Genomic DNA, 27697 nt, shown 5'->3' with positions numbered 1-27697 from the left:
ATCAAATAAAAGCTATGCTCTTGAGGGCTCATATTCCACTGGGAAAAAAACATATACGTAAGTCATATTACAGAATCATTAATGATTATTACTTCATAAGAGAAATAATTCCCACTTTAGCACTTTTCACCATAAAAATAGAAAATTATAATTTTACAATGTGTAGAATTAGAACATAATCAGCGAGGGCACACCTTCTAAAGCTGGTGCAATTACTAGGATTTATAGACCAGTAACAGAACTATATATTACTCTGATGTGAAACATGTTTGTTAACAGCGAAGCTGCTATTTGGGAAGGGGAGCATGCTAAGGATTAAGACCTGGAGTATGGGATGGAGGAACGTGTGGATGCTATCACAGGAAAATGGGAAGGCCTCATTTTTATACAAGGCACACCATCCCATCACCTTCCTCTGCATCACGCTGGCAGATGCCTGTGCTGCCTCTTGCAGCACATATTGAATGAAAGGGATCAGAGGCCATTCAGTATTAAAGGTAAAAGCTTTTTAGAAAAAAAGGGGAGAGTGGAGTTAATTTCCTAGCCTCTGGTTGGTTTCTTTTCCTGCTAAACATTTCCTCAAATACTTGTGTTATGTTAGCTGTTACTGCTGCTCTGGCTGGCTTATTACAAATATTCATTCCTCCTTGTATAAAGAAATTGGAGTGCATTGTAGAGATGATATATGTTGCTTCAGATCAGGGGGATGCTATAAATTCCCTGTCTTCTGATGCTGTCCAGCAGTGTACAAACTGCTATAAACCAGGACTTCATGGAGTCAGTCACTGTTCTCAGGGTAAAGAAAGACTGGAGGGAGGTATGAGTAAAAATACTGGAACTTAAAAGAATGATTTTTAGAAGGAAGTAAATGGCACCTTCCAAGAAACTATAGTTGCCATTATGAAAAAGGTGAGGAAAGAATGTGATTTATTTCTAATGTGTTCAGGAGATTATCAAATTGCCTCCATGCACAGGGGCAGATCCCCCTGGATATGATTTGCAAGGCTGTATTTTTGCAGAACAGAAATCAGGAGCACTTGTTATCACTGCTCTGTCAGTTGCTTTCACCATTGTCTAAGTTCCTAATCTGCAAAGGCAGAAGATAAAATGCTTACTGGAAAATGGTCTTTAACCAAAAGCTGAGTGGAAATACTTACCTCTTCCTATGACTTCATTGAAATGCACAATCAGACTACTAGGCCCAATCACTACGTGCTGGACTGCCTGCACCAGCTCTGGATTTAGAGCACTGAGGTCAATGTGGACGGTATTTTGCAGTAATGGACTGGATATATCAGAGTCCCCACTAGTTAGGATGGGGGATAGGTCCATCAGAGGATACTGCACTTGTCTGCATGATCCATTCTGAGATGAGTTAGGAAACTGGTCTGCAAGATAAAGCAACATTATTTGAAACAATAGCAAACCCTCACTTACTGGGGAATGCAACAGGGGCAGCAGATTAAATTAATAATGAAGCTGATTTTTAAAATTAGAGAAATGCTGGTTTTATCATTGAATGAGGCTAGGAAGAGGCTTTACGAAAGAATTGGTTTAATAAACACAGTAAGTTGGGAAAAGATGTATATGTACAACTGTTTTAAAAAAAATGTTTATGAAGTTTCTTTTAAGTAGACTGAGCACTCTTTTCTTTTTGCTTGAGGAAGATTATCCCTGAGCTAACATCCATGCCGATCTTCCTCTGTTTTGTATGTGGGACGCCATCACAGCATGGCTTGATGAGCAGTGTGTAGGTCCGTGCCAGGGGTCTGAACCCACGAACCCCAGGCCACTGAAGTAGAGCATGTGAACTTAACCACTGTACCGCCTGGCCGGCTCCTGAGCATTAACTTTGAAAGCTTGTTTACTCTCTTCCTTTCCTTAGACATCTCTCTTTTTAAATACAGCAAAAAGCCATGCTGGAGGTTTCTTTTTTAATATACTATATTCTTACGAATGGGAAGCAGCAAAAGTAGTCAAGCAGCTGCCTTGTCTCACAAAAATCCAACTCAAATAGAAGAAAATGACACAGATGCCTTTTGAGGGACTAGTGTTTATTAATCGAATTAATTAGGATTGCTTGAAACCTATCTGGGTTCCTGGCCAAGGAAAAATAAATATAGTGAAATATTTTATATATGATTAGAAATAAATAATGGCTAACTTTTCAGAACTGAAAGCTTTTCACATTAGTGGTAAACTCGCCATCATGCGGTGATGGTAGCAGATTTAGTGTTATTGCTGTTTAGAGAAGGCAGGTTGGAGCTGGGTTAGCGTGCTGTGCCCACTGCTTAGTTGAGGCCCTTTGGAAAGGTATCAGCATTCTTATAAGTTGATCTTTACAACCAGAGATCTGTAAGAGCCTCAGGCAAGGTTCCCTATTGCAATGTGAAGCTTTTCCATTTCAGGGGTAAGAAATTGTGGGCTTGAGAATGCCAAATAGGGCAGAAAAGCCACCAGGTTCTCTACCCTTTCCACCGGGCAGGGAATCCGTGCAGGTCAAGGAGAGGGCATCATATCCAAAGCAACTGACTTGAAGATGAGGTAGGCAGGGTACTGAAATGTATTAGTATATAATGTGGGGAGAGGGGACAGGGTTATGTAGGAGGTCCCCGCTGGAACCAAAAGGTAATATTGTTTGTTTGCAAATGAGCAGGAAAGTCAGAACTTGAGAGAGGGGCATGTTACAGAAAGTTGATGGTATCCAGACTATTCCTAACCCCATTTAAGCATTTTTAGTATTTTCCACAGTGGACAGTTTGGTTAATAACAAATCAATTTGGCCAGAGTAGTAAATCTCAACAGTAGAGCCAGAAAAGCTTTGGGGGCCACCTATAGTTATAGGAATCATTAGCTGGAAATAAGACAGATGCAATCTTCAAGGAAGGATCTAGACTATCAGAGGAGTACTTGAGATGTTGGATGGGTGAGGGAAGAAGGGAGCCTAGCTGGCTGCCTGTTCCTTTAATCCCAAAGAGTCAGGGTCTCCAAACCTTCCCTATGGGCTGGAAATGCAAATGAGCCTCTCTAAACCCAGTTCCTTCACTTTTACTTCCTAAACCTTTGCACCTGGAGATCAGGGTTCTGAATTCTCAGAGGCGCAGACATCAAGGGAAATCCTCGGTGAGACATAGCGAAGTCCTCTGGCGTGGAAATTCTACTGACCCTTGGGCTAAGTTCAAACGTGCACAAACCAACTGAAATCATCAATGTGTGATTCTGGTGTAACATCACAGACACTCTAGGTCTGCGTGAAAGACTGATGAGGAGGCGGTCCCCACCAGCTAGAGAAAGGCTCTGTAGTTGCTTCTTCATTAGGTGCTGGTTATGCATTTCCTTTTTCTCCCTGGAGGGCCTTCTTTTGCCTACTTTCCCATGTCTCCAAGAATCAGGTGCAATGCAGGAAAAAGGATGAAACAAGCTTCTTGGCAACAATGACAGAGGTTTGGTGAGTAACGAGGTTGAAAGAAGATTATGTAAACTTTAATTGTGAATTTTAATGACCTCAGGTTGGAGCTATTAAATGTGAATATAAAATAACAGAGATCTAAATATGAAAATTATAAACTGGATTTGATTTGTCCACTGTGTTAATGGCATGGATTTTTAAAGGTGAATGGTGTCACGTGGGCAAAGACAATATTTATGAGATGCATCTCTACAGAACTAACACAAACTTCAAAAAATAAAAGGCAAAAAATAAAATGTTAAGTGCCTCATTGCTCTTGTACTTGTTTTGATGAGCAGCTTCTAAGTTTTCCAGTATCCTCAACCATCTGTGACTCATTTTATTTGCCCAATGGTAAATATTCAACCAGGGAAATGCTTGTACTTGACTCACGTCCTGTAACTTCTAAAGATAATGGAGCAGATACAATACAGACATTTTGCTCTTACCAGGAGATTTTAAATAAAACAATGTGAAATACTCTGGTTAATCTGACCATTATCAGGCTTACTGTTTTGCAAAGCTGATGATGTTAACCCTTCCTTTTTTAATAGCATAATTAAGGTTTTTATTGGATAAGACTCAAACTATACTCAAGCCCTGGAATGCTGCGGGTAAAAGGCTGTGTATTAACAGTTCATCAAGAGTCCCTCAAAGGAGAACTGAAGGTATAATTTAAATGTTCGAGGACCAACAGGTAAAAAAAAAATGCAGCAGTGCCAACTTATATTTAAATAAATCTAAGTTTTGTATCTTAACTCTTCCTGGGTTGTGAAAGAGAGCTTCATAATTTTTTAGCATTGCACGCAGATGATAAACACCTTACCTTTGCTCAAATGATTTCAAAATTAACCTTTTTCTGAGAAGAAAGCTGAAGGACTCTAAAAATCTAACATAACATATAAATGAGTTCATTTAAAAAGAAGAGCCATATAATTCTGTGTCAAGTTAAATACTTCTTTGGCCAAAGAAGAGGTAAATACTTCTTTCATATTTTCATAAAAATATAAAGGCAAAACCAAAAATAAACAACAATGCCATAACCCACTGAGGTATAAGCATAGGTATTTCTCAGAACAATAAACTGAAATATACCTTCTGGAAAAGTAGCTCGGTAGTCTACAGATTCATTTGAAACCATTTCTGTAGTTGGGCTTACACTTCGGGCACTTACAAGCCTATCCAAATGAGGAGTGTGTACTCTTGCATCATAGCGAACTAATTCACTGCCCAGATCTTAAAACAGAGAGAGAGAAAGAGCTCGTTAAAGACTTGGCTATCATGGGTCTCAGCAGACTTTGACCCAGTGACCAGAACTCATGGGTTTTATGGATTGCATATAAGACAGCACACATGAATCTATGACAATTTTAAACCGTAGTGACTGTATTCTTAAGGCAACTCCTTACAAAAAACAATAAAAAAAAATATGCACCTTTAATTTGCTTTCTCCTTTTCAGCCACAGGAAAAGCCCGAGTAATAATAAGAGTATTATTGATATTGAGACAACACCAACAATCAATCCTGTGAAATTCTGATCTGGTTGAACTATTACTTTTCCAAGGATGGTTGAAGAAACTGCTTGCTTCCACTAAAAATGACAAATAAAAGTCACAATTTAGCCACGACAGATACAAAATATACTACACAGATTGAACCACAGTCTCTCTGGGCCCCAAATATCATCTGGTTATTACCGTTCTAGAAGTGGCATAATTGCCTTCAGAGTAATAAGACATTCCTCAATTCTGCTTCAGTGTTCAAATAATTAGGGGCTACTGATCCCTAAAGTACTTATATTATACTTGGCTATTTGTACTTGTAACTAAGTATTAGGGATAAAAAGAGAAAAAAAACAGTCTCTGATCTTGAGGAACTGAAGTTTAAAAGGGAAGATGAATGCACAAACAAATAATTATAATACAATGTGTTATGTACCATAGAAGTATGAATAAATATTAAGAAACAGAACAACAGGACATTAATTCTGTCCTGGAGGATGGGGTGGAGGGCAGAGAAGACTTCCCATAACAGTTAAATAATCATATTACTATTATGGGATAATAAAGTCTCAGAATATTCTTCTTTCAGTTTTGACACACAGAAAAAATCTCTGTTGTCCTTTCTGGCTCTAACATATCATGATTCTTAGGCTTTACAGTCCTGCTGAATTCCAAACTCTGATTTCACGATTCAGCTTTAGATTTCCTAATTTTCTTGGTACTTTCCCATTTCACAACTTTTTAGAAAACTTCAGAACCCTTTAAAAATCACTCATTCTTAGATAAACAAAATGTGTTGTGTATATATACATGCAATGGAATATTAGCCATAAAAAGGAATGAAATTCTGACATAAGCTACAACATGGATGACCTTGAAAACATGCTAAGCAAAAGAAGTCAGATACAAAAGGACAAATATTGGATGATTCCACTTACATGAAATATCTAGAATAGGCTAATTCACAAAGACAGAAAGTAGATTAGAGGTCACCAGGGGCTGGGAAAGAGGAGGGGGTATGACATTCTGCTTAACGGTTACAGAATTTCTGTTTGGGGTGATGAAAAACTTTTGGAATTAGATGGTGATGATGGTTGCATAATGTCATTAATACCACTGAATTGTACACTAAAAAATGGTTAAAATGGAAAATTTTATATTATATATTCCACAATTAAAAAAATTAATAATATACCCCAAACCACTCTAAATGGGTGAATTGTATGGTATGTGAGTTCTATCTCAATAAAACTGTTCAAAAAAGAATTAAAAAAAGATCACTCTGTTCTAGGTTACCTGATTTAGCTGTCTACCTGAAAGATGTTACTGTGAAATAGTTTAATTCTTAGTTTACTTTGTCCAGTGCATACAGATTCTTTTACTTATGGGGTCCATGCACTTGCGATCACTGTGGAAGGCACAGTGCACTGGCTCTGGCCTCCTGGGGTGGTGAGAGTTGGGGAAAAGGGCCCCCTTGGATGTCCCCTTATTCCTCCTGAGAACTACAGCCAACTCTGGCAAGAGTGTGGCATGACAGAGAGGCAGCGTGGCTAGGAAGCACTTTTGAGATCTACCCTCTGAAGCTTGGGAAGAAGACTGCAATAAAAAACTCACCATTTCTAAAATAAAAACTATTCAAGAATCAAAGCTGAACTGATGAGCCACAGCCAACACACAAATGAGCTTTAATGATTTATTTTAAGCCTGCAAGTGACATAATTACACTGGCATCTTTATTTACATCATGAGAGGAATGCAGGAATCCCACCTCTATATTTAGCTCGCTGTTCAATTTCAGCAGGTCACTGGGGACTGTACATAAAACGGCTTCAGAATGTGAGTGTATATTCTCACAGCTCTTATTTCCAACTTTTAACACTTCACCTTTAACGGCTTCAGGGTCAATATCATTTCCCTGGAAGGAGAAAAAAAAAAAAAGAGGTCGTTAACACTTCAGTTTTGCAGGAATGCTAACAATTGTGAAGGAATATAAATATACTGCAAACACAGGCCAGGATGTTTGCCAAGGCATGTGATTTTATGATACTCATTTTCATGGGAATTTGGATGGCTGGAAGACAGCATAACCATTTCAGGGCACTGATTAGTCAGGAATCATAGCATATAGCTTTTCCATAAATTGGATTTTACAGAAAAGGAAGGAGACTTTTGTTTCACATGATGTCTCATCCATAATCACCTTACTGATGTCTTCTAAGGGCACTGATGGTTGGCAAGAAGGAAACAATTTAGAGACTGAGTTGTCGTGATGCCCAACACTGCCTAATGCCCTGACACTCAGCGTTGGCTTCACTTTTAGAATCACATTGAGAGCTTTATAAAATACTAATGCCTGGGTCCCATCTCCAGAGATTCTGACTTAACAGACATACGTTAACATATTCCTTTTGTGTTTGAGTTGGGCAGTTTCTTTTCATCCTTCTAACACAGTTGAATCCTACACATAAATGAATTCATTTCTAAAGAAATTCCTGTAAGATGCTATATGACCCTTATGATTTGGGAGCATGATTACATCATTTTGAACAATTATATAGCTACATTAGGATTTTAAAAAAATTACTCAATTTGACATATTTAGTTAACTGAAGTTAACATCAAGCATTTAAAAAATATCAATGCTTTGTTGAAAAAACCAATAATCAGCTTTGGGAAAGAAAAGAAAACATAGATACAATTTCTCATATCAAGACTTAACGAGTACAGATATTTATTAAACAAGCTACTACTTTGAGGAGAGATATATCAAAACATATTACTATTTTTCTTATGGACAAAGAGCAGCAAGCAATAACTATAGTACTGCTATTTCATTTTATATAATATTTAATACTTGGCAAACTGCTTTCACATACATTGTCTCATATGGATCTCAAGAGATTGGTAGGTCAGATATTATTCTGGAAAAAGAAGTTGAAAGAAAATACTTCTTCATAACATGAATCTGGAGTTTAAAAAAAATGGATATAAACAAATCCTATCCTTATGATATTTCTAGAGGCAGAATGTGTACTCCATTGGCCCAGGTCAGCCACACAGGGCAATTTGATGTAGAAGCACATAAATCTAATAGGTCACCTTCGGGCTTCAAATGACAACTTGTTGGTTAGGTCTGAGGAGGGCCAAGGCATTCACTCACATATTGGAGGGAATTCAGCGAATGACAAAGAAAAGAGATTAAAGAGCTTGAGGTCTTGATTTATGAGGGAATGACTAAAATGTGTCTTGCTTGCTTGGATAATAATGAAGGCTGGGGGAAGGGATGAACATGCTGCATTTACATTTCCAATACTGCTGGGCTCAGGATGTCCTAGGATGTTGCATAAAGGCTTCTCTAAAACAAAAACAGATCACACGGTGTAACAACTGCACTCCTTTTCATTTGTGCCTATTAAGGAACATGTAAGTAGTGACTTACATAAGAAATTACTATCAGCTTTGTATGTTTAGTAATTATTTTAAAAATCTACAATCCAAGATATCACAGAAGTGAAGCTGGTAGCCCACCACTATATAAAAGAGGGGCCTGAGTCAGAAAAATGCATAAGATATAAGGTATAAGCTACTTTTTGTCATTTGAAATAAACACCATGGAACTATGGAAAAACTGGATATGTTTAGAACTTTTATTATTTACTTTTTCATTATTTATTCCTTTTTTTTTATTCGCATCTGAGCCGACATCTGTTGCTAATCTCTCTCTTTTTTTTAATTCTTCTCCCCAAAGCCCCCCAGTATATAGCTGTACACTCGAGTGGTAGATCCTTCTGGTTGTGCTATGTGGGACGCCACCTCAACATGGCCTGATGAGCAGTGCCATGTCCCCACCCAGGATCCGAACCAGTGAAACCCTGGGCCACCAAAGCAGGGTGCATGAACTCTATCACTTGGCCACAGGGCGGCCCCTCATTATTTATTCTTGACTATTATTAACTAGAAGAACATATTTACAAAATTGGCTCAGTTCTTCAGTCATTAAAACGGTAATATATGGGTTTTTAAATAAAGCAACATAGAAGGAACTTTCTGGTCTTTAATCACCTATACACATAGAGCAATTTAGAGTTATAGTTATCTCTTTTTATCCTGTAAGGATACCCTATGAGGTAGGTATTATTATGAGGAGTATTATACTATGAGGTAGTATTATGAGGAGGTATTATTGCCATTCCTGCTTTACACATTGAGAACTAAGGTTCAGGAAGGGACTCGGTCATGAAGCAAATCAAATTCCATTTGATACAAAATCTACTTACCATCTACTGTATGTTAGACACAGTTCCAGCTACTGAGAATATAAGGATGAATATGAGTTTCTTCCTCTCACTGTAACGTTAAAATGAATATATTTCTAAAGTGAAAACTAATTACTCTCTCTCAATGTGTCATACTAGGATGTTCCTTGTCCCTTTCCTCTCCAACTCTGATGAAGTGTGATGTATGTTTCTATCTGAGATTCAGTCCAGGGGATCCAGTCTGAGCTACTTACAGAACAGAGCAGATGAGAATAGAAATGAGTAGGATTTGAAAAATAGCATTAGAACAGGAGAGGTCTGACAAGTTTGCAGACATTCAGGTGGCCACAAGATTGAGTCTGGGAAAGTCAGCTAAGGCTGTGAGGTGCAGGTTGGTAGCAGGACTCAGCCAGGCAATGGTCCAGGGAGGTTGGCAGCAGAAAATCAGTGAGTTGGTGGTGGTAGTGAGGAGAGAGATTTACCCACACAAGTCCCCCAGCCTAGGAATCAGGCCAAAGAAAGCTTCACAGAAAGCTTCAGAACTGAGTCCACAGGAAGTTAGCAGGCATTATGGGGGAAAAGTTCCCAGGTCATTTGAGAAAACCTGGGTAAACCAAAATTAAGCTTGTTTCTTCACTGGCTTCTTGGGGCACTGTGAAACCACAGGTGCTGCCTATGTGCCCTGGAATGTTTTTTTTCACAGAATACGTATTCCTGTGTGCAGCACAGGGAAATACTAGTTTATGATTACCATCAATAAGAATAGGTCTTGACACTGGGCCAAATACCTCTAAGAAAAGAGCCCTTCATTCCATCCTATCTGGAGGTAGAATTGGCCTCACTGGCTGTGACTGGGATTCGGCCCATAGTTGCAGGCAAATTGGTCAGAAGGAGGAGGGAGACAATCTGGCTTTGGGCAGCAGGTGGACGGGTTGGCTCAGAACTGCAGTCCCTTCTACATCCTTCTGATGCCAGACACTGACACAGGCCTTGACCTGAGCTCCCAACCTTTGTTCTTGCGCTCACCATGTCACAGCCCGAGTCCCTGCTCTCTACTTTAGCTGATCTTCCTGCTCCCTTTTTCCTGTTTTAGCTTTCTCCAGACTAGACTTCTGAAGCATCTCTATTATCATATACATCAATATGCTCCAGAATAAGATAACCCCCCAGGGCAGTGCCAGGCAGTCCTTGTTCCAGCATTAAATACTGTACTTCTCTGTTTTCCATAAAATATGCTCATGCACAAAACGTCATAAAATAAGATAATTAGGGAAAACTACAGGGTATCTTTAAATAGGATTGATTTTATGTATTTGTAAAGAGTTTAGAGCTATTTCACTTGAAGAATTGTATAGGTATCTACATACCATATGCTAGAAAAGTTTTTCTGTTACGAAAGGCATTTTGGTATCCATTAAATGAAAGCTAATATGGAAAGTACTGTAATTTAGTGGAAAGAAGACCAAATTCTAATTAAGAAATCTGAGTGTGAGTCCTAGTTCTGCTATTTGCTCCCTAGGTGACCCAAGACAAATCACCTAATCTTTCTGAAACTCTGTCTACTTATCTATAAATGGAGATCATCATCACTGACCTTCCAACTTCACAGGTCCACACGAGTCTCAGAGGAAATAATACATCAAAGTACTGTGTTAACTAAAATTCCATGCAAATGTGAGCTGCTATTGACATGAGCATTGTGCCTTAATGTGTACTCCCAAAGAGACGTCTACTTCTGCTGACCACTGTCCACAATCGGACCTGGCTGACTCAAAGCCTTGGTCATCAACTACCTCTCACATCAAATCAATAGGGTTTCTGGTTCGTTCTGAGGAGTGACTGATCCTTGGTCTCCGTTATGTTCTCTTGATCTAAACTTGGCTGGCCCTCTTGGCCATGGTTCATCATTGGGCCAACTGCTGACTTAGGCAATTCTCACAACTAGGGCTGGAAACTATCATAATCTCTTTTTTGCCAAGGAATTCTTGTATGCATGGCTGTTTGAGGAACATGAACTCCTGCTGGCAATGAGGAGCAAATCTCACTCTAAACACGATTCTCTCCATCGTGCTTTCACTGACAGAATACAAACACACTTCACACTCATGTTTTGGATGGTAATTGAACGAGCACAACATGAGATAAAACGGCATCTTTTCTTTTGATAAAAACAGTCCAATGCTTGCCCAGAGAGGCTTTCTGTTCTCTTTTCTTTTCTCATGCTTTGCTTTCCTTTGTTTCTGCCCTGAGAGAGGCAGAGGTTTTAATGAGATCAACTTTAGAGACTGGGAAAGTGTTAAAGGACTGTCACACAAATACTCTCTTATACCTTAAGATTTCCTCTTAAACATAAGGAAATGGAGTATGGGAAGAGACTGAATCATGACACAAAAACAGTCCCCCTTAACTGGCCCCTTTTCCCCAAGATTGCCACTCTGTTGCATGACAGGTGCTATACACTGATAGAGAAAAGAGTCATTCTGTATATAGGCAAAAAAAAGGAAAGTGTTTTGTGTCTTGTTTCCAGAGACCCCTTGGGCCATGTTGGGAATAGCACTGAAAGGCTGAGGATGATGTCAAATTGTGTTTTCCTTGGTCCAACAATTTTGCAGGATGTTGAATAATGGGTGTTTAATTTACAGAAAAAGAAGCTTTCTCCTCCATATCAGTGCTTGGAAGGGTAGATAAAGAACCATTTATCTCTAATCCTTCCATCATAGATACAGGAACAGAAAAATAGAGTTTATCTGGGCATAAAAATATTTGCAAATAAACCTTTGTTTTCATCAAGGAAAACCAAATGGAATCTTTCAAATGGCAAACACGGTAATTGTTAAAAGCAAAAGGTCACACTAGATTAGTTTTATTGAAAAAAAAAAGAAGAGATAAAAGCTCTTTTTCCTTTTCTAAAACTAATTAAAGAAGCAGATGAAAGAACTTCGCTGTGGTAAACACACTGCTCACTGAAGCAGGCTTGCATTTCATTTCATGCTGGGTTTGCTTAATTATCGTACAAAACACAATTGCAATGCTGGAAAACTTGTATGGGTGTGAACGTGTGCTTGGATTTGGCTGTAGATAAGATCTTACTGAAAAAACAGAAAAATTTCAGTAGAAATGTATTATTACTTGGATGAAGATGATCTCTGGGAACTTATGTTACATCTAAACAAGGACTATCCTATTTATGTTTGTTCATATTGGCATTTAGGCTATCTTTCAGGGAAAAAATTCTGAACGTCAAAAACAACATGTTGAAGATAAATATTTTGCTGTTTCTAAGGACTGGGGCTATAGATAATTCAAGTCTTCATCATTTTGCCTGTTTTATTACTATTTGAAGTAAAAATGACTGAAGCAACATAAGAGAGCTGTGTTCTAGACTTTGTTCTGCGACTATTTCATCACTTGTCAAAACACTTAACCTCTCTGGGCTTTAGTATTCTTTGTTTGAAACAGGCTGGGTTAGAAAAGATGATCTGTTATTCCCCAATTAAATTGCATTTGAGGCTAAGATACTCCTAAAGTAGAGGAAGACCAGCTCCATTTATAAATCAGCTTAGAGATGACCACACCCAGATACATAATCCCAAGTATTACAAGGAAGTACAGAACTACAATTGTTGCCTTCACTTTTATGGCTCTTACCTTTTATCTCATAATGAGTACATTTAGGAGTCTGGGGAAATACATAACATTGGCAGGATAATGCATCACAGGCAGCCTATTTAATGGATTTGTGTCCCACATTTGCTACTTTTTAATATATACATAAGAAAGAGTTTTTAAACGCTTCATTAAAAAGCAGTCCACGATTATTCTTACCTTTTAGTCTTATGACAAAAAGACTTGTTTTTCAGAGCTTAGGTGTTTGCTGATGGAGTGTAAGATAATCACCAAGTACAGCAATTCTATTCATGTAGCTATGAAGTCAATTAAATTCAAGTTGATGATTTAAGAGAACATTTTAAGCATTTCTTACCTTAATTTCCAGTACATTTTCATTGCCTATTGAGATCATCACTGGCTTTTCAAAAGGCTTAAACACAGGATTATGTACATAAATGAGATCAAAGTATTTGGAATGGATCCCGTCCAACATGAAGAAGGCTTTGGTTTTCAGAGGGAGTTGCAAATTCAGCTGTTGTAGTGAAGGAGTTGTACAGCAGATTATCTCTGAATTAGAGCGATGCTGACATGCCTGTAGTGAGACACAATTATCCACTGTAGATAGAATATCGCTGACAACATCAATAGTAACTTCCACATTTCACTGCTTCAGATAATCAATTGAAAAGATACAATTTTTGAAAAAAAAATCTGCATTTAACTTCCTAATGTTGAGGAACACATTTCTGGAAACATGAGAGACACAAAATTATCCGCACAATGCTGTCTTCAAAGGGACACAGAGCTTCAACTACCTGGGATAAGCTTGCTGACCTATCGGAAGCTGGCTCTCCCTCCATCACTTTCTTTTCCTTAAGAAGACAGGACAGTCACCTAGAGGGACTGCCTCCTTGTTTATGAAACAGCCATGGCAGAGTGGGAGCTGGACCTAACGCAGTTAGAAGTCCTTGATGCACATCCTACCTTTACCTAACCAAGCTGTGAAGGCACGGCCCTTTCTTGGAAACTCAGTCTCCTCATTTAAGAAGAAAGACTAAAATGTCATTCACCATGACATGACATGACTACATGAAAAAGTGCTCTGTCAACCGCCAAGCACCATATGGTTCACATTACAATTATCTATGTAGTTAGGTCATCTTGTTCCTGTGTTTTAAGTTATCAATTACTGAGTGCCAGGTTTTGTGCAAAATACTTTACAAGGTTGGTCTCATTTAATTATCACAATAATGCTATGAGGTAGGTGCTATGGTTACCCACATTTTACAGACGAAGAAACTGAGCTTTTCCAGCTTATGTCATCAGACCAGGTCACACAGCTCTGCATGTCAGAGAAGGGAGCACAAATCCTAGGCCATTGGCTCCAGAATTCACGGTCTTAACTCCCATGCTATACAGCTTCTGACTCACTCTATATTCTATATTGGTAAATCTTTTCCTATGCTCTCTATTTTACAAAGGCTCTGCTATTATTATTTCATGCCCTTTCATCTCTCATTTCAAATCTTCCCCTTTGGAATTCTGATTTATGGAAGATTGGAAAATGTGGTTTCCTCTTGATTGTGCTTAGACTAAACCAGCAGCACAAAGTGGCAAATTTAAGGTTAAATGGTTGAATTTTTCCCCCAAGGAAAAGACAAACAAGCAACAACATCCCTTAGATTTCCTTTTCTTTGACAAGTAGAGTTGGAGATAAAACAATTACTTATGCCTACAATAGAAAAAGGACTCAGGATACACATAAAAAGCACAAACAAAAAAGGGTATTTGATATTTTCTTTTAAAAATAATTTTAAAAAATTATCCTACATTTTAAAATGTATGCTGTAAGTAGATAAAGGAAACTGATACATAGATATATGAATAAAATATTAGTTTTGTATCAAATTCATATTATAATGCTTTTGTTCCTATCATCTTAAAAAATGGAAATGAACAATTTTACTTCCATTACAATAATTCTCTGCATAACAACAAGAAATTGGGAAACTATACAATAAACTGAGGGACATAATGCATATTAACAAATTAATATACATTTTGTTAAGAAGGAGATTAGTATCTGTATTTTTATTTTAAAAGATTTGAGTTTGTTTGACTTAAAAATAATTGTGGCTGGATCAATAAATCTAAATCAGACCTGACCAAGAGTTTTTATTCATTAAATAATGAATGGGCGCAATTCATCATGGTCAGCTTCGAATTCCATAAGCAGCAGAGAATATGGAAGGAACACATGTCTCTTTATGAAGTAGTTTTCATAAACAATAGTCAAATAGGCCTACTGAATTTTTCCTTCTTGTGTAATTCTAATGCATAGTTCTATTGCACTAATATGTTTGTGGCTAAAACAACAGAAGTTTATGTTTCCAGATATGTAAAGATACAAGATTTTTATCTTCTACCATTGTTTGAATCTTCCTTAGGATGTGCTACTCTCACGTCTCACATCTAGGAGGTTTTTAATAAATGTTTGATTACGAATGAATGAACAAAGCCAAGAGTAGGTCTACGTGTCATCATAATGTTAGTGAGGGAGAAGGAAGGAAATCTAGCCATTATTTTAATAACATACGCTCGGTGTGAATTAGATAAACTAATAATTTCCCAGATTTCTACTTTAAAAAGTCACACGCCAACACCAAAGAGGGGTACTGATATTCTTATTTGGTTAATGAAAAATTGTTATGTTTGGCTGTGGAGAACTGATGTCTTTTAAATTAATAGCAGCGGTATTCTAACTTTGTTTGTGGCTGTGTGAAGGGATTGGTTTCAAAGCTCTCTACTTCATACGGTGACTCCCTGGAGTACAATCTCTCAGGAGTATGATAAAAATCTAATAATACTCTTTAGAGGTGATGCAATGTGGCTGATTGAGAAGGTCAAGAAAAATCTCATTGGAGATGACCTTATTGTTTGGTGATCTGGCTTGACATTTTTAGCCCCAAATTGGTTTTTGTAATTAAAGAACACTGTGGCCTTAGTCTTCAAGAAATATTGGATGGGGAATCTAAAAGAAAGCATTGTAATTCAATCTATCACCCACCCAATCAAGAACCTACTTGAGAGGGGGCACTTAAAACTTTCATTCTAAGTTGAGTGCATAGGTCTAACTAGATTATGGTATTTTATATTAGTGAAAAACAAAAATATGAAATATGAAAACAAAAATATGAAATCTTTGTAAATAACTCCAACCTTCATGAGGTCTAAACTAAAACTATCATTTTAATGTGACCTATCTAAATTGTTAAAGTACAAAATAGGTTAATCACTTTTAAGGAAGCATTCAATTTAATTATGATTGACCTTGCAATAAGAGGAGAGGCAGAGAAATACCAAACAACACACACACTCTAGGACATACATAAGTATTCTAACGCTCCTTCTCATTACTTGATAATGTGCTAACAAAGGGCCAAGAAGAATGGTAGGAAGGGGGTGTAAGAACACATGGTGTGCCCGCCACTTAGAAAGACAAGGATGCTGCTCCAAGATTAAAGGCTTTACCCAAAGGTGTTTTTAAGAGCAAAAGGGTTGATGTTCTATGGTGCATTAGAAGGGGGAGATGGGGAATAACGGACTGAATGTTTGTGTGCCCCTCTAAATTCGTATGTTGGAACTCTAATCCCCAACGTGATGGTATTTGGAGATGGGGCCTTTGGAAGGTAATTAGGTCATGAGGGTGGAGTTCTCACGAGAGAATCACTGCCCTTATACCAAGACACACAAGAGAGCTTGCTTCTTCCTCTCTCTGTCATGTGAGGATTCAGTGAGGGGATGGCCTTCTGCAAATCAGGAACAGCGCCCTCACCAGACACCAGGATCTGCTGGTGCCTTGATCTTGGACATCCCAGCCTCCAGAACAGTGAGAAATAAATGTTTGTTACGTAAGCCATCTAGTCTATGGGATTTTTGTTACAGCAGCCCGAACTGACTAAGACAGAGAATGGTGTGGTTTCCATTTGTACCGCCTGTCTTTAAAGACACTGCCTCTCGTTGATGATCCTCATTTGTGTGTAAACATTATATATGTATGTGTGTGTGTGTATTTTTTACAATGTTGGCCTAAGACTAGATAACTTTAGTTTTCAAATAAAAAATACTATTTGACCTCTGCTGCAAGAAGGTAACTAGCAAACATTAAAGGCAAAACCAAAATATCCTACGTACCCTGAAAGCCAGTGGTGGAGGCACAGATGCAAAGCTTTAAGCACAACCATCATTCAAAGGACTTACCACTGTAAAGTTCCTTCCTGCTTCACGTACATTTATCACCATCCTCAGGACACTAACCGAATTCAGATTTTTTCCAACACCTGTAATTGTGCTCCCACCACTGGCAAAATAAAATAGACAAATAGCAATAGCAATAGTGAGACGTTCTTTCCCTACCAAGTATTTAAAGAGAGAAGTTCAATTAAATCACATGTAGTGATTGCAAGTTACAGCCAAAGGCAAATGGAAGTTCAGTGGTAACTCTTCTTTGGGAACAACTTATTTAACTGGAAAATAGTTTTTAAAACTTATTTCATAAACTGAAGAACTTCATTTGTCCTTTTATTCACCAAATATGCAAAAGAAATATTTTTTCTCTCCGAAAAAAAATCCAAAGAAAAATGAACTATTGTTGCTAGACTGATAGAATTAGCGGAAACAAGGCAGCCTGAACTGCGTCCAACGAGATACTGATTCAAAGGGAGTCTGATTTCGGGAAAAGCTGCCTGTGAAGCAGGCAGGGCTAAAATATACTGAAGAATGGAGGGGAAAAGGGTGATTCCACTTTTGGGCACTAAGGTTAGTACAGAATTGACATGTACATAATATAAGAGCATAAATACTATGGTGCCACTTTAAACTGCCTTACTGAAGTCCATTTTAAAAGTAATAGAATAGGATAAAATGTTTCTTCTCGTGAACTAGCACTGATAAAGTCAAACTGTACTCAGACCTTGAATGTAGTTTTCACTCCTGATTTGGAAAGGCAGTCTTCAAAGGAAATGCAACAGCATCAAAGCCACAGATAAAACTGCAATTCCTCTACACTATTCGACAGCTAAACCATCCTTATGTTCATTATTTTCTTATACTCATCAGACACTCTTACTTACCTAATAAAAGATTTGGTTGGATGAATTTCATAGACAATGGGGTCTTCCCGGTAACTGAAGCTGTTCATCTCTCGGTTGGCTAAGTCAATTTTCAGTTTAACGGGAAACTCAGTTGGAGTGGTTTGGGCTGGAGTATAACATTCAAGAATACTATCTGACACACTGAACAAAAAAATTAAGAAAACGAACCTTAGCTACTAGATAAACACATATTTTAGAATTATATCCATATATCAAGAGGCTATCACTCAATGGCTCCCAAATGGGAATTTCCTGCTGTGGTCTAGAAAAACCTCTTACTAACATAGGCTGTTTCCTGATGTGGTCTAGAAAAAGCTCTTTCTTTTTTTTTGAGGAAGATTAGCCCTGAGCTAATACCTGTCGCCAATCCTCCTCTTTTTGCTGAGGAAGACTGGCCCTGAGCTAACATCCGTGCCCATCTTCCTCTACTTTCTATGTGGGATGCCTGCCACAGCATGGCCTACCAAGCAGTGCCATGTCCGCACCTGGGATCTGAACTGGTGAACCCTGGGCCACGGAAGAAGAACATATGCACTTAACTGCTGCGCCACTGGGTGGGCCCTTAGAAAAAGCTCTTTCTAATGTAGGCTGCTTGCATTTGACTGGATCCCAGACTCAGCCTTATGGTAGACAAGCCATCCTTGACTTCAAAATATTTGAGATTTTAAGCAATTTTTAAAGTATCCTTTTGGTAGTTGATTAAACTGAGCTCTTCCAACTCTAACAAGCAAAAACATAACTTCCCTCCAAACCCACTCTCCCTCATGATTTTCGCACCTCCCCAAAATGACTTAGTCTAATTGTAAATCTTGATTGAAATGTTTATTTTAATTTATTGTCAATCACCAGAATCTCACAGCTCATAGCATAGCTAGGATACTAAGCTATAACAGTATAGAAGGTTGATGGGAGGAGAAAACTTAAAAATGGAAGTCATAAACAATATGGGAAGGGTAGAAAAATCCACAAAAGGGAGTAGATAGATATGGGAAGGAGGAAGTTTTGTAAGCAGGAGAGTAAATAATAAACATCTTGATATTTCTCCACAAAAAAAGAACAACCTTTTCCTGACTTGTTAGGTACAGATATTAATCTGACGTGACTGATGCAACAAAAAGTAAATTTACAACACCTTTTTAAGGTACATGTTTTTCCACCAATTGAAATGTGTCTAGAATTCCCACTGTTTAAGTACTTTCCAGTTAAAGTAAGTAAAGTGCCACCAGTCTTAGGACCATAACTTGGAGAAATACTTGTTATTATAGGATCCTGAATGGGAGATAAAAACAAAACAAAGTAACTTGTTAAGTTTATAACTCTAAATAGATTAAGTTACAATTAAATATCCTAGATCATGAGAAAAGTAATGCTTAGACTTACCACATAGGAAAATGTACTATATCGTGCTGTCCCTCGACTGTTGGAAACAATTATGGATATATTGAAACGCTCATTCATTGTAGGACCAACTGTGCATTTCAACCTGAAAAAAACAAAGTTTAATATGTTACAAATCCAAAGGCATTTTCTGGTTTGGCTGTTTGATATGAAGGGACATTAACTCTAAATTGTGAGCTGACTACTCCAAATAGCAAGCAGAGTTTTGTGGTAAGCATTTGGGCTGAAAATGATGTAATTCTGTTTCTGTACTACTACGCTAAACTTTGTATTGACTGCATTATATTATTTATACAGACAAAACAGGAAATGTTAACCTCATCAATGCAGACTTCACCAATTGAAAAGTTCAATCTTAGTCTAATCTAAGTCTAATCTAACTCTAATTCTATAAAATTGTAAGCATGATGTTTGACATACTTAAGATAAAGAAACGGTATTTCAACAGCATATGAAACATTGGGTTAATTATAAATAAACCCTATCTCTTTGTTAAAGTATGTCAACAGGTACATCTCTGTGGTTATACTTGTCATGATGTGCTTATTTAAATCACTTAAAAATAATGAAATTGTGATTTTCAAGACAATTATTTATTTATTTTTTCATGAGAAAGACTGGCCCTGAGCTAACATCTGTTGCCAGTCTTCCTTTTTACTTTTTCTTTTTCTCCACAAAGCCCCAGTATACAGTTGTATATCCTACCTGTAAGTCATTCTAGTTCTTCTATGTGGGATGCTGCCACAGCATGGCCTGATGAGTGGTGTGTAGGTCTGCAGCCAGGAGCTGAACCAGCTAACCCTGGGCCGCCAATGCAGAGCATGTGAACTTAACCACTTGGCCACGGGGCTGGCCCCCACCAATAGAATTATTTTATTTTATCTATTTATTTATTTTTTGAGGAGGATTAGCCCTGAGCTAACACCTGCTGCCAATCCTCCTCTTTTTGCTGAGGAAGACTGGCCCTGAGCTAACATCAGTGCCCATCTTCCTCTACTTCATACGTGGGACGCCTACCACAGCATGGATTGCCAAGCATTGCCATGTCTGCACCTGGGATCTGAATTGGCGAACCCCGGGCTGCTGAAGCAGAACGTGTGCACTTAACCGCTGCACCACTGGGCTGGCCCCCAGAATTATTTTTGAATTAACAATCTTATTATAGTCCTGAAAAAGTATAAATATAGTTTGTTTTATTAAATAACCTTTTAAAGAAGAGAGTAAATTATGTTTCACTTTTACAGGCTCTAATTTGTAATGTAATGAGTAACAATTTATAAGGGGAATTTCTAGAATGAATTTGTTTTGCCATTAAGCTAAACAGTATGACATGAATTGATTTGATCTCAGTAAAATGAGTAGATTTAGACCTTAGTGTAACCGTGGAAGGAATTCTACTAGGTATAAAATAACCGCTTGATAGAATAGGATCAACCATAAAACCTTAAATGCTTGGTGGTGTTACTACATGATAACTAAAAATTTCTGGGTTCTCTGTTCATTATGAGATTCAGATCTTACACAAGGTCCATGTAGGATATAGAACAAGCAGATGTCTTGGATCAGGAGAGTAAAGTCTGAAGGGCTGTTTGGCTCTTTCTCTCTGGATTACCTCTGCTAAGCTACACTCCATCTCTCCGAACTTTAGGTACCACTTTTGTAAAAGAGGAATGGTATCGCTATCTCCCAGGATTTGGGAATGGCTAAATAAGATATACCCTTATATTACAGTGCCAATAAATATGAGCAAATATAAATTTAAAATCATCAAAAAAAAATCAAGTCTCAAAAATGTGATTTAGCTGCTTCACTCCTTTCTGAGGTTAGAAAGTGAATTTAGAAGAGAGGGACTATACTGAGCTGTGCACTGACTTTTATTCAGAAAGCCGTTGGAGACTCTATATTTGAAGACTTTTAAAGATAGAGCGCCCCCAACTAGTGCTACTCTTTCAAATCTAACCAGACAATTTGTGAAGAGTTGTTACAAAACGGTTGAAAAACTCCCAGTGCTGGATTCTTCTTCACCTAGGTAATGTCATCTTTCTCCCTCCTTAATCGTGGTAAGGAAATAGGATTATAAACAAAACATATCCACAAGGGACGGGATAGGCCAAGATCCTTTTTAATTCAAGAGATGGACTTTTGGGGCAATTTTTACAAGTATTCATTCAAAAACAAAACCTGTTTTCCCACCACACCCCAGCAAAGTACTTTAAGCTCCTTACGTATTTGACGTGCTCTCACTTAAAGTCAAGGTGCAGCTCTCATTTCCAAGGAGAACTTTGGTTTTCTTTGAATCAAGTTTATTATTCTTCCTGAATCCAAAGTCCCAGCCACATACTGTCAGCGTTGTCCCTCCTTCGAGGGGGGCACTGGTTGGGAAAACCTACAAGAACAACATAGAACTTGAAAAAAATCCCAGTATATTATTATCTTTCATATGTATGAAAAACAAACAAAACATCTGTCCTCAAAGGGTCCGAACTTCTTCCATTTTCCCACCAACTAAAGAAACTGAATTTTCATTAAAGGAAAAAAGGGTCACAAATTTCAGAAAATCTGGAACAAATGTTAAAACTATCTGGCATGCTGATGAAACAAATTGTCTCCACGAGATCCAGAGATGGGACAGAGAGCAGATTCAGCCTGGGTGCGAATGCAGGGCCTTCTGGAGCCACTCTGAAGTGTATTTGTCTCCTAGGAATCTTCCAGGCTGAAGACGACACACTTTGGACCCAGACTCTTACATGCTTATAACTCTGATTATAACTCCTTCATGGGCCTCCAGATCAAACTGCTCAACCCTCCTTCATGGGCCCTAGAAGCCAAGTCCCAATATATGCCCCACTCTGTGCACCCGCTGGGTGTGTGCGACATTTTTGTTGCTATGGTATTCCCCACTCAGAGAAGAAAGTCACACAGTAAAAATACCTCTTTTGGTATCTAGTGTTTTCACAGTTGCATTCAGCAGCTATCATAATAACAAACACATAGGTGGTATTCCACACATATACGCCATTCATTCATTCTTTATAAATCATCCACTATGTGCCAGGCACCAATAAATGAATAGCTGAATCTATTTCTTTACACTTGTTAATTCACATTTATTACCGATTTGTGATTTTTCTTTTTTCTTTAAATATGGTCATTATTTGATATATACCAGCTTGTTGGTTGACAAACTTAGCCTTTTCAAACTGATGTAATATTTAATGCAAACAATATATTATTTTTATTCGAAAGAGATAAAAAAAGAACTGGAGAGAGCCCCAAATGTGATTTGTATTGTAGCACTGTTTCTAATTACATTTATTTATTTACATTATTTACATAGGATTGATTTTTTTCCCTCATCCCATGTTCAATGTTAAATAAACAATAGGTTCATGTTTATTATTGTAGGCTCACTTTTGGTGTGTTAAAAGTAAAATTTGAATTTATTAATTAAACTTTGGCAACTGTGACATAAGATGGCACTAGCTCTTATGAAGTCTATAAGACAACTGTTTTTAGGCTACAACTATTACGACAAAACAAATTTCCACGTTAAAAATAATCTCCTCAGCAGCTCTGTGACAATTGAGAAAGGAAGTGCTCTTTTTGGGGGACACATTGTAAATTGTGCTGTAAAGTACAATGGTGGGAAAACACAGCACTACTCCAGAGGCAGCTCAAAAACCAGGAAAGGTATTTGCTTAAGGCCAGTTAGTGAAAGCCTCCAAGTGATTCTTTTACAATTTAGAAAGGCCTTTAGCAAAATTCCAATTTGCAAACATTCCCATCCCTCCCAAGTAAATAATCGCAAACCAAAGTCTTAACTTACCCTTGTTACCAAACCCCTTTAAAGTCTTAGCTTAATGCTTCTATGATAGCTGTTTTACCCATAAAATCCATTACACAGTGTGCCTTTCATGAAAACTTACCTCGTGCATGTCTAGCCAAATCAGAGCTGCTAGGGGAAAAATATCTGTTTATTATTATGTTAGAAATCCAGTAGGAGAGAACAGACAGCTAATCCTCCCCGACTCTCCTGCCCAAGGCAGCCACACAGTGCTGTTCCCTCATTTAATGAAGAGGCTCCCCCATTGAAAGCAGCTGCCCAAGGCTGATGTTGGCCTGATCCCGCTGCCTGAATCCCCCTGCCGCTTTCTATGTAAAAATTGAAGTCTGTCACTCCACAAACATCATCACTTTCTAAATAAGGAAAAAGGAGTGGGTGATGATTCAAGAAAAGACACTGAGAGGTGTTCAATTGGTGCACTGGCAACAGAAATGGATATTATAAAAACTCTGCTAGACTGTTAGGATTCAAAAGGCCAGCTCTACTGAGCTTTTCTTTCCAGGCTGAAATACTAGGGCAGGGGGGCGCTTCTGAGCATCTTCCCCTTAGCTTACAGGGTAACGTTCACTCTTCCAGGGGAAAAGGAAGGAAGTAGTCTTGGACTACACACCCTTGGATAGAACCAACAATGGGCTGGCAAACTCTGAGTTATCCTGAAGGGCAGAGAAACTCTGTGGGAAGGAAATGAGTGTCTGTACAAAGCCACAGAGGCTGGACTCCCACCTGTCTGGATTAGGGGAGAAATAGCCACAAAAACAGCTATCATCCTTTCACAGGTGAAAATGATTGAAATGATCATTTTTTTTCAAAATCCACCAAGATAATACCTGAGAAAGCTAAAAACAGCAACAAAAACACCTTGGAAAGTTAAAATTTGCCTCTTCAGTAGGAAAAAAGTCACAGATATATTGGTGACAGTGTATTGCCGGCACGACCCCTCCCTCTCATAAGATATCACTGTAGCTTCTTATCTGAGTCTTCTGATCAATTAATAAATCGTTTTACTGTCTCACTGGGATTGAATCTGATCCTACAAGATGTGACAATTTTATCCTAATAAATTCAGAATACACTGGAAAATGCTCTTCCTTTTCTGAAGCATTTCTCATTGCTCTTTAACGACAAGATCAGATAACATGTTTGAAATAAAATAATGGGCTTGCAATCCTGAAATCTCTCCAAAGTAGAACGGCAAAGAATTTTAGCCACTGAACATTATGTACCTTGAAAAGCAGGTTAACTTACACTTATTGGAAAGTGAAACTCTAGACATTAGCTGCGTTTTGTGCCTATAGAGTTTAAGACAGATAAGAAAAAGATGAATAATCTTATTTTTTGCTGTAAGAACGCTAAATGTCACGCTCTAGTGCAGCATGAAATCTTTCTAACAACTATGAACTGAAAGGGATTTATGGACTCAGCTGCACCGCTTCCCTCTAACCGTTCAGCCCCAAGCCTCAGTGACTCGTGCAGGATGCAACGCAACCTTTTAAAATCACCAACTAGAGTGCTGGAGTTAAGAAAGGTAACAGAGGAAAGAGATTCAAACATTATGAGAGATTCTCTGGTTCCAGAAAATTCTAAAATATTTACTCTGTTTTTAACCATTTTAATATCGCTTTCATGACTCATAAAAGGAACTACATTGGTCAAAATGAAATGTGTCCTTGGTAGAGGTTCTCAACTTGCTCTTTATTTAAAACACCAGCTTGGCTATTTTCGCAATGAAATTGTTGTGATTTAATTGTGTATGCACTCCCCATCTCTCTTTCACGGACTAGCTGAGTTCAGATTTCCAGTGTCTCAAATTGCCAAGGCTGTGTGTTTAAAAAAGTATACAATTGCATGTAGTTTTAAAAGTATATTAAACAAAAAAAAGCTGCATAGATACTACAGTATAGATTTAAATTTGTTTTCTTACTATCTTCTGGTTTATTCTCTGGCTGATCAAGCTAAGTCTTACTAATTGTGTCACACCTAACAGAAAATGATTTGGTTTAAAATCCACTCACCCAGTACAAATCTTGCCCAAACCGTAACTAAATGAAAACAGCTATGCGCCTGGGGGCGTCTCTTGTTCTAACTCACGCACTTTGTTTACTTGGGCTTCCATCAGGCGACCAAGACCTTTAACTTGAATCTTTCACAAGAACTATTTACCAAAGTCCAACTGTTCTACACGCAGACAGAAAAAATACACACTGGGTCCTCGGCAGGGAAGTATTTTCAAGCACAGTGTATTTGGATTAAGACATTTAAAAAAACTGCCAGGGAGATTTTCATAGTGCCAAATATATGCTTAAGCAAACAGGGCAACAGAGAGTTAGAGCGTGCCTACAGTGTCACGGCTGAAGTCCACTGCTAGAAGCTAAGTTCTCTAATAGCAAGAGGCACTTTGTCTTGTTCAGACTGTATCCCCCCAGTGTCTAGAAGAGTGCCCGCTGTGTGGTATGCACTCAATAAATATTTTTGGAATGAATTGGCTCACAGAGCACAGAGGTTAGTATAGTCACCAGTTGCTCCTTTACTGCTCTTCCAGGAATTTTGAGAGAAGGCGCACAGCTACTCATGAGTGTCGACCATCCACTTTCCTCCCACATAATCCTGATAAGTAACCTCTAGTCTCATCTGTGATGAGTCCAGGCCACCATCTATGTGTCAGACAGGAAGAAAACTTCTGTCCTGTCTGCCCCAGCATGGCTGTGATCTCTACCTTGCATGGTTCAGCTTAGGGTTCTGGGTTATGCCATGAGCAGATCTCCATGTGTGGTGGAGGCTCATGTCTGGGCACCTGGTAGATAAAGTGAGTAGTGTGGAATCAGAGAGTGGGTGAGTCAGGCGGGAACAGGCCCCAGGGTGAGGAAATGGGGAGCAATGCTGCTCACTAGCTACCACTTTTATTCACACGGCACTAAAGGAGAGCTATTGCCCAGGAGAGAATCTACTTAGTGAGCGTGATGTCAACACTCCAAGGGCAGGACTCAGGGGGATGTGCCCAAATGCCACCCTAAAGAAATAACACAGAGGGAGACGGTGCTTTGGCTGATGTCTTACAGCTAAACAAGAAAATTAATTTTGGGATTTTTTTTTCATTAAAGCTATTTGTGTTTACCAAGAAACACACACGTCAGCAGACAGAGATTCCTACCTTGTAGATTGTAGGCAGACAGATCTCTTGAGTCCATGTTCCGTTGTGGCATTCCTCCAATCGCACACATTTGTCGTGGCACCAGCCACACTGCACAAAGGGAGGGGCGGAGAGACACTGACTGCAGGACTGGAAATGTTCACAGCCCAAGCCATTCAGTGGGATCTTGGTGATCTGTGAAGAAAAGTGATGGGAAGAGCTTCCAGAGGAGTTGTTTGTTTGTTAAATAAAAACTAAATATACCAAAGATACATGTAAATATAATTTTACAGAATCTACTGTGTGCAAATCATATAATAATTAAGAGATTAATATTAAAAAATCAAATTCCTTCCTTCCCTCTATTGTTACGTGATAAAAGTTAACATTACTGTCCAGTGAACCCAAGCATTGTCATGCAATATTAGAGGTTCTATTTAGTAGGAACATTTTGCACTGTCTGAGACGATTTTAAAATAACAAGAATATAATTTAAGCTGCTGGAAAACACACTTGGACCCCTGGGAAATTCTAAGTAAGTTTACACATCATTCTGGCATCAAGACGCACCTCCTTCTCTCAGAGAAAAGGGATTACTGGCTGGCATCAGATTCCAGCACACATTTCAGGATTCATCTGCCTGCCCTAGAGTTCTGCCAGTAGGACTGGAATTCTCATTCTGTGTTTGTTTTTCTCATTGAGAAATACAGGACAAAAGGAGAAGTACTCATTATGACGAGAACCTCCCCTAGGTCCAATCTTCCCTGAATAAAAATTTAACTTGATTTCGGAAGATCTCTGGAATACTCAAGAAAGAACTTGACAGAGGCGAGGTAAATCCAGGATGAAGAGAGAGTTTAAAAAGAGCCACATGACGCTGGCTGTAAATATCCATTCAGGAAGACCTGCACTCATGAAACCTCCCTGTGGGAACAGGGCTTACCTTTTTCCCGGTGACAACCAGTGTGTAGCCATTTTGGTTTAATGGGTGTTCCACAATCACTTCTGGAGACACAGGGTGGGAATCCAGGTGAAAATTCACATGAGGGGTTAACGATCCTGATCGAGAAACCACAACCTGAGAAATAAAACAGAAAACACCCTTAGTCCAACAAGCTCAGTTTAAATATAAGTGGAAAACGTGGATGATATGGTAATAACAGATTAGGGGGGTTTGTGGGTATTTGAACTAAAGGCCCAACAGTTTATCTCATTGTAAATCAATAAGACATCTTCTAATCTCCTGCCTTGAAGATAATTCATCTGAACCCCCAGGACAGACTTTTGCCTATGATCTTTTAATGATTTCTAGGGAAGGAGATCTTCAAGTCAACCAGCCAGCACATGGCGACAAATCCT

The 27697-nt window shown here is 38.4% G+C and overlaps 1 protein-coding gene across 2 annotated transcripts in view; it reads right to left on the bottom strand.

Annotated features, from left to right (window-relative positions):
* The window catches only part of MET (MET proto-oncogene, receptor tyrosine kinase), a 112363-nt gene that overhangs the window by 19847 nt on the left and 64819 nt on the right, over positions 1 to 27697 (bottom strand). Inside the window, exons 4-15 of one of the 2 annotated variants that reach the window (XM_014838330.3) lie at positions 27282 to 27416; positions 26360 to 26533; positions 21593 to 21753; positions 19350 to 19452; positions 19102 to 19238; positions 17949 to 18110; positions 17077 to 17176; positions 13190 to 13408; positions 6720 to 6866; positions 4884 to 5040; positions 4544 to 4684; positions 1158 to 1388 (exon numbers count right to left, since the gene is read on the bottom strand). In XM_014838330.3, coding sequence (XP_014693816.3) covers positions 1158 to 1388; positions 4544 to 4684; positions 4884 to 5040; positions 6720 to 6866; positions 13190 to 13408; positions 17077 to 17176; positions 17949 to 18110; positions 19102 to 19238; positions 19350 to 19452; positions 21593 to 21753; positions 26360 to 26533; positions 27282 to 27416 — 1867 coding nt within the window. The remainder of the gene's footprint in view (positions 1 to 1157; positions 1389 to 4543; positions 4685 to 4883; positions 5041 to 6719; positions 6867 to 13189; positions 13409 to 17076; positions 17177 to 17948; positions 18111 to 19101; positions 19239 to 19349; positions 19453 to 21592; positions 21754 to 26359; positions 26534 to 27281; positions 27417 to 27697) is intronic. The other variant, XM_070512237.1, reaches the window with a different exon arrangement.

This window comes from Equus asinus, chromosome 1 (genome assembly GCF_041296235.1).
Source record: "Equus asinus isolate D_3611 breed Donkey chromosome 1, EquAss-T2T_v2, whole genome shotgun sequence".
Classification (NCBI taxonomy): domain Eukaryota; kingdom Metazoa; phylum Chordata; class Mammalia; order Perissodactyla; family Equidae; genus Equus; species Equus asinus.
Note: the sequence above shows the minus strand (reverse complement) of the source record. Positions and strands in the feature narration are given on the sequence as shown.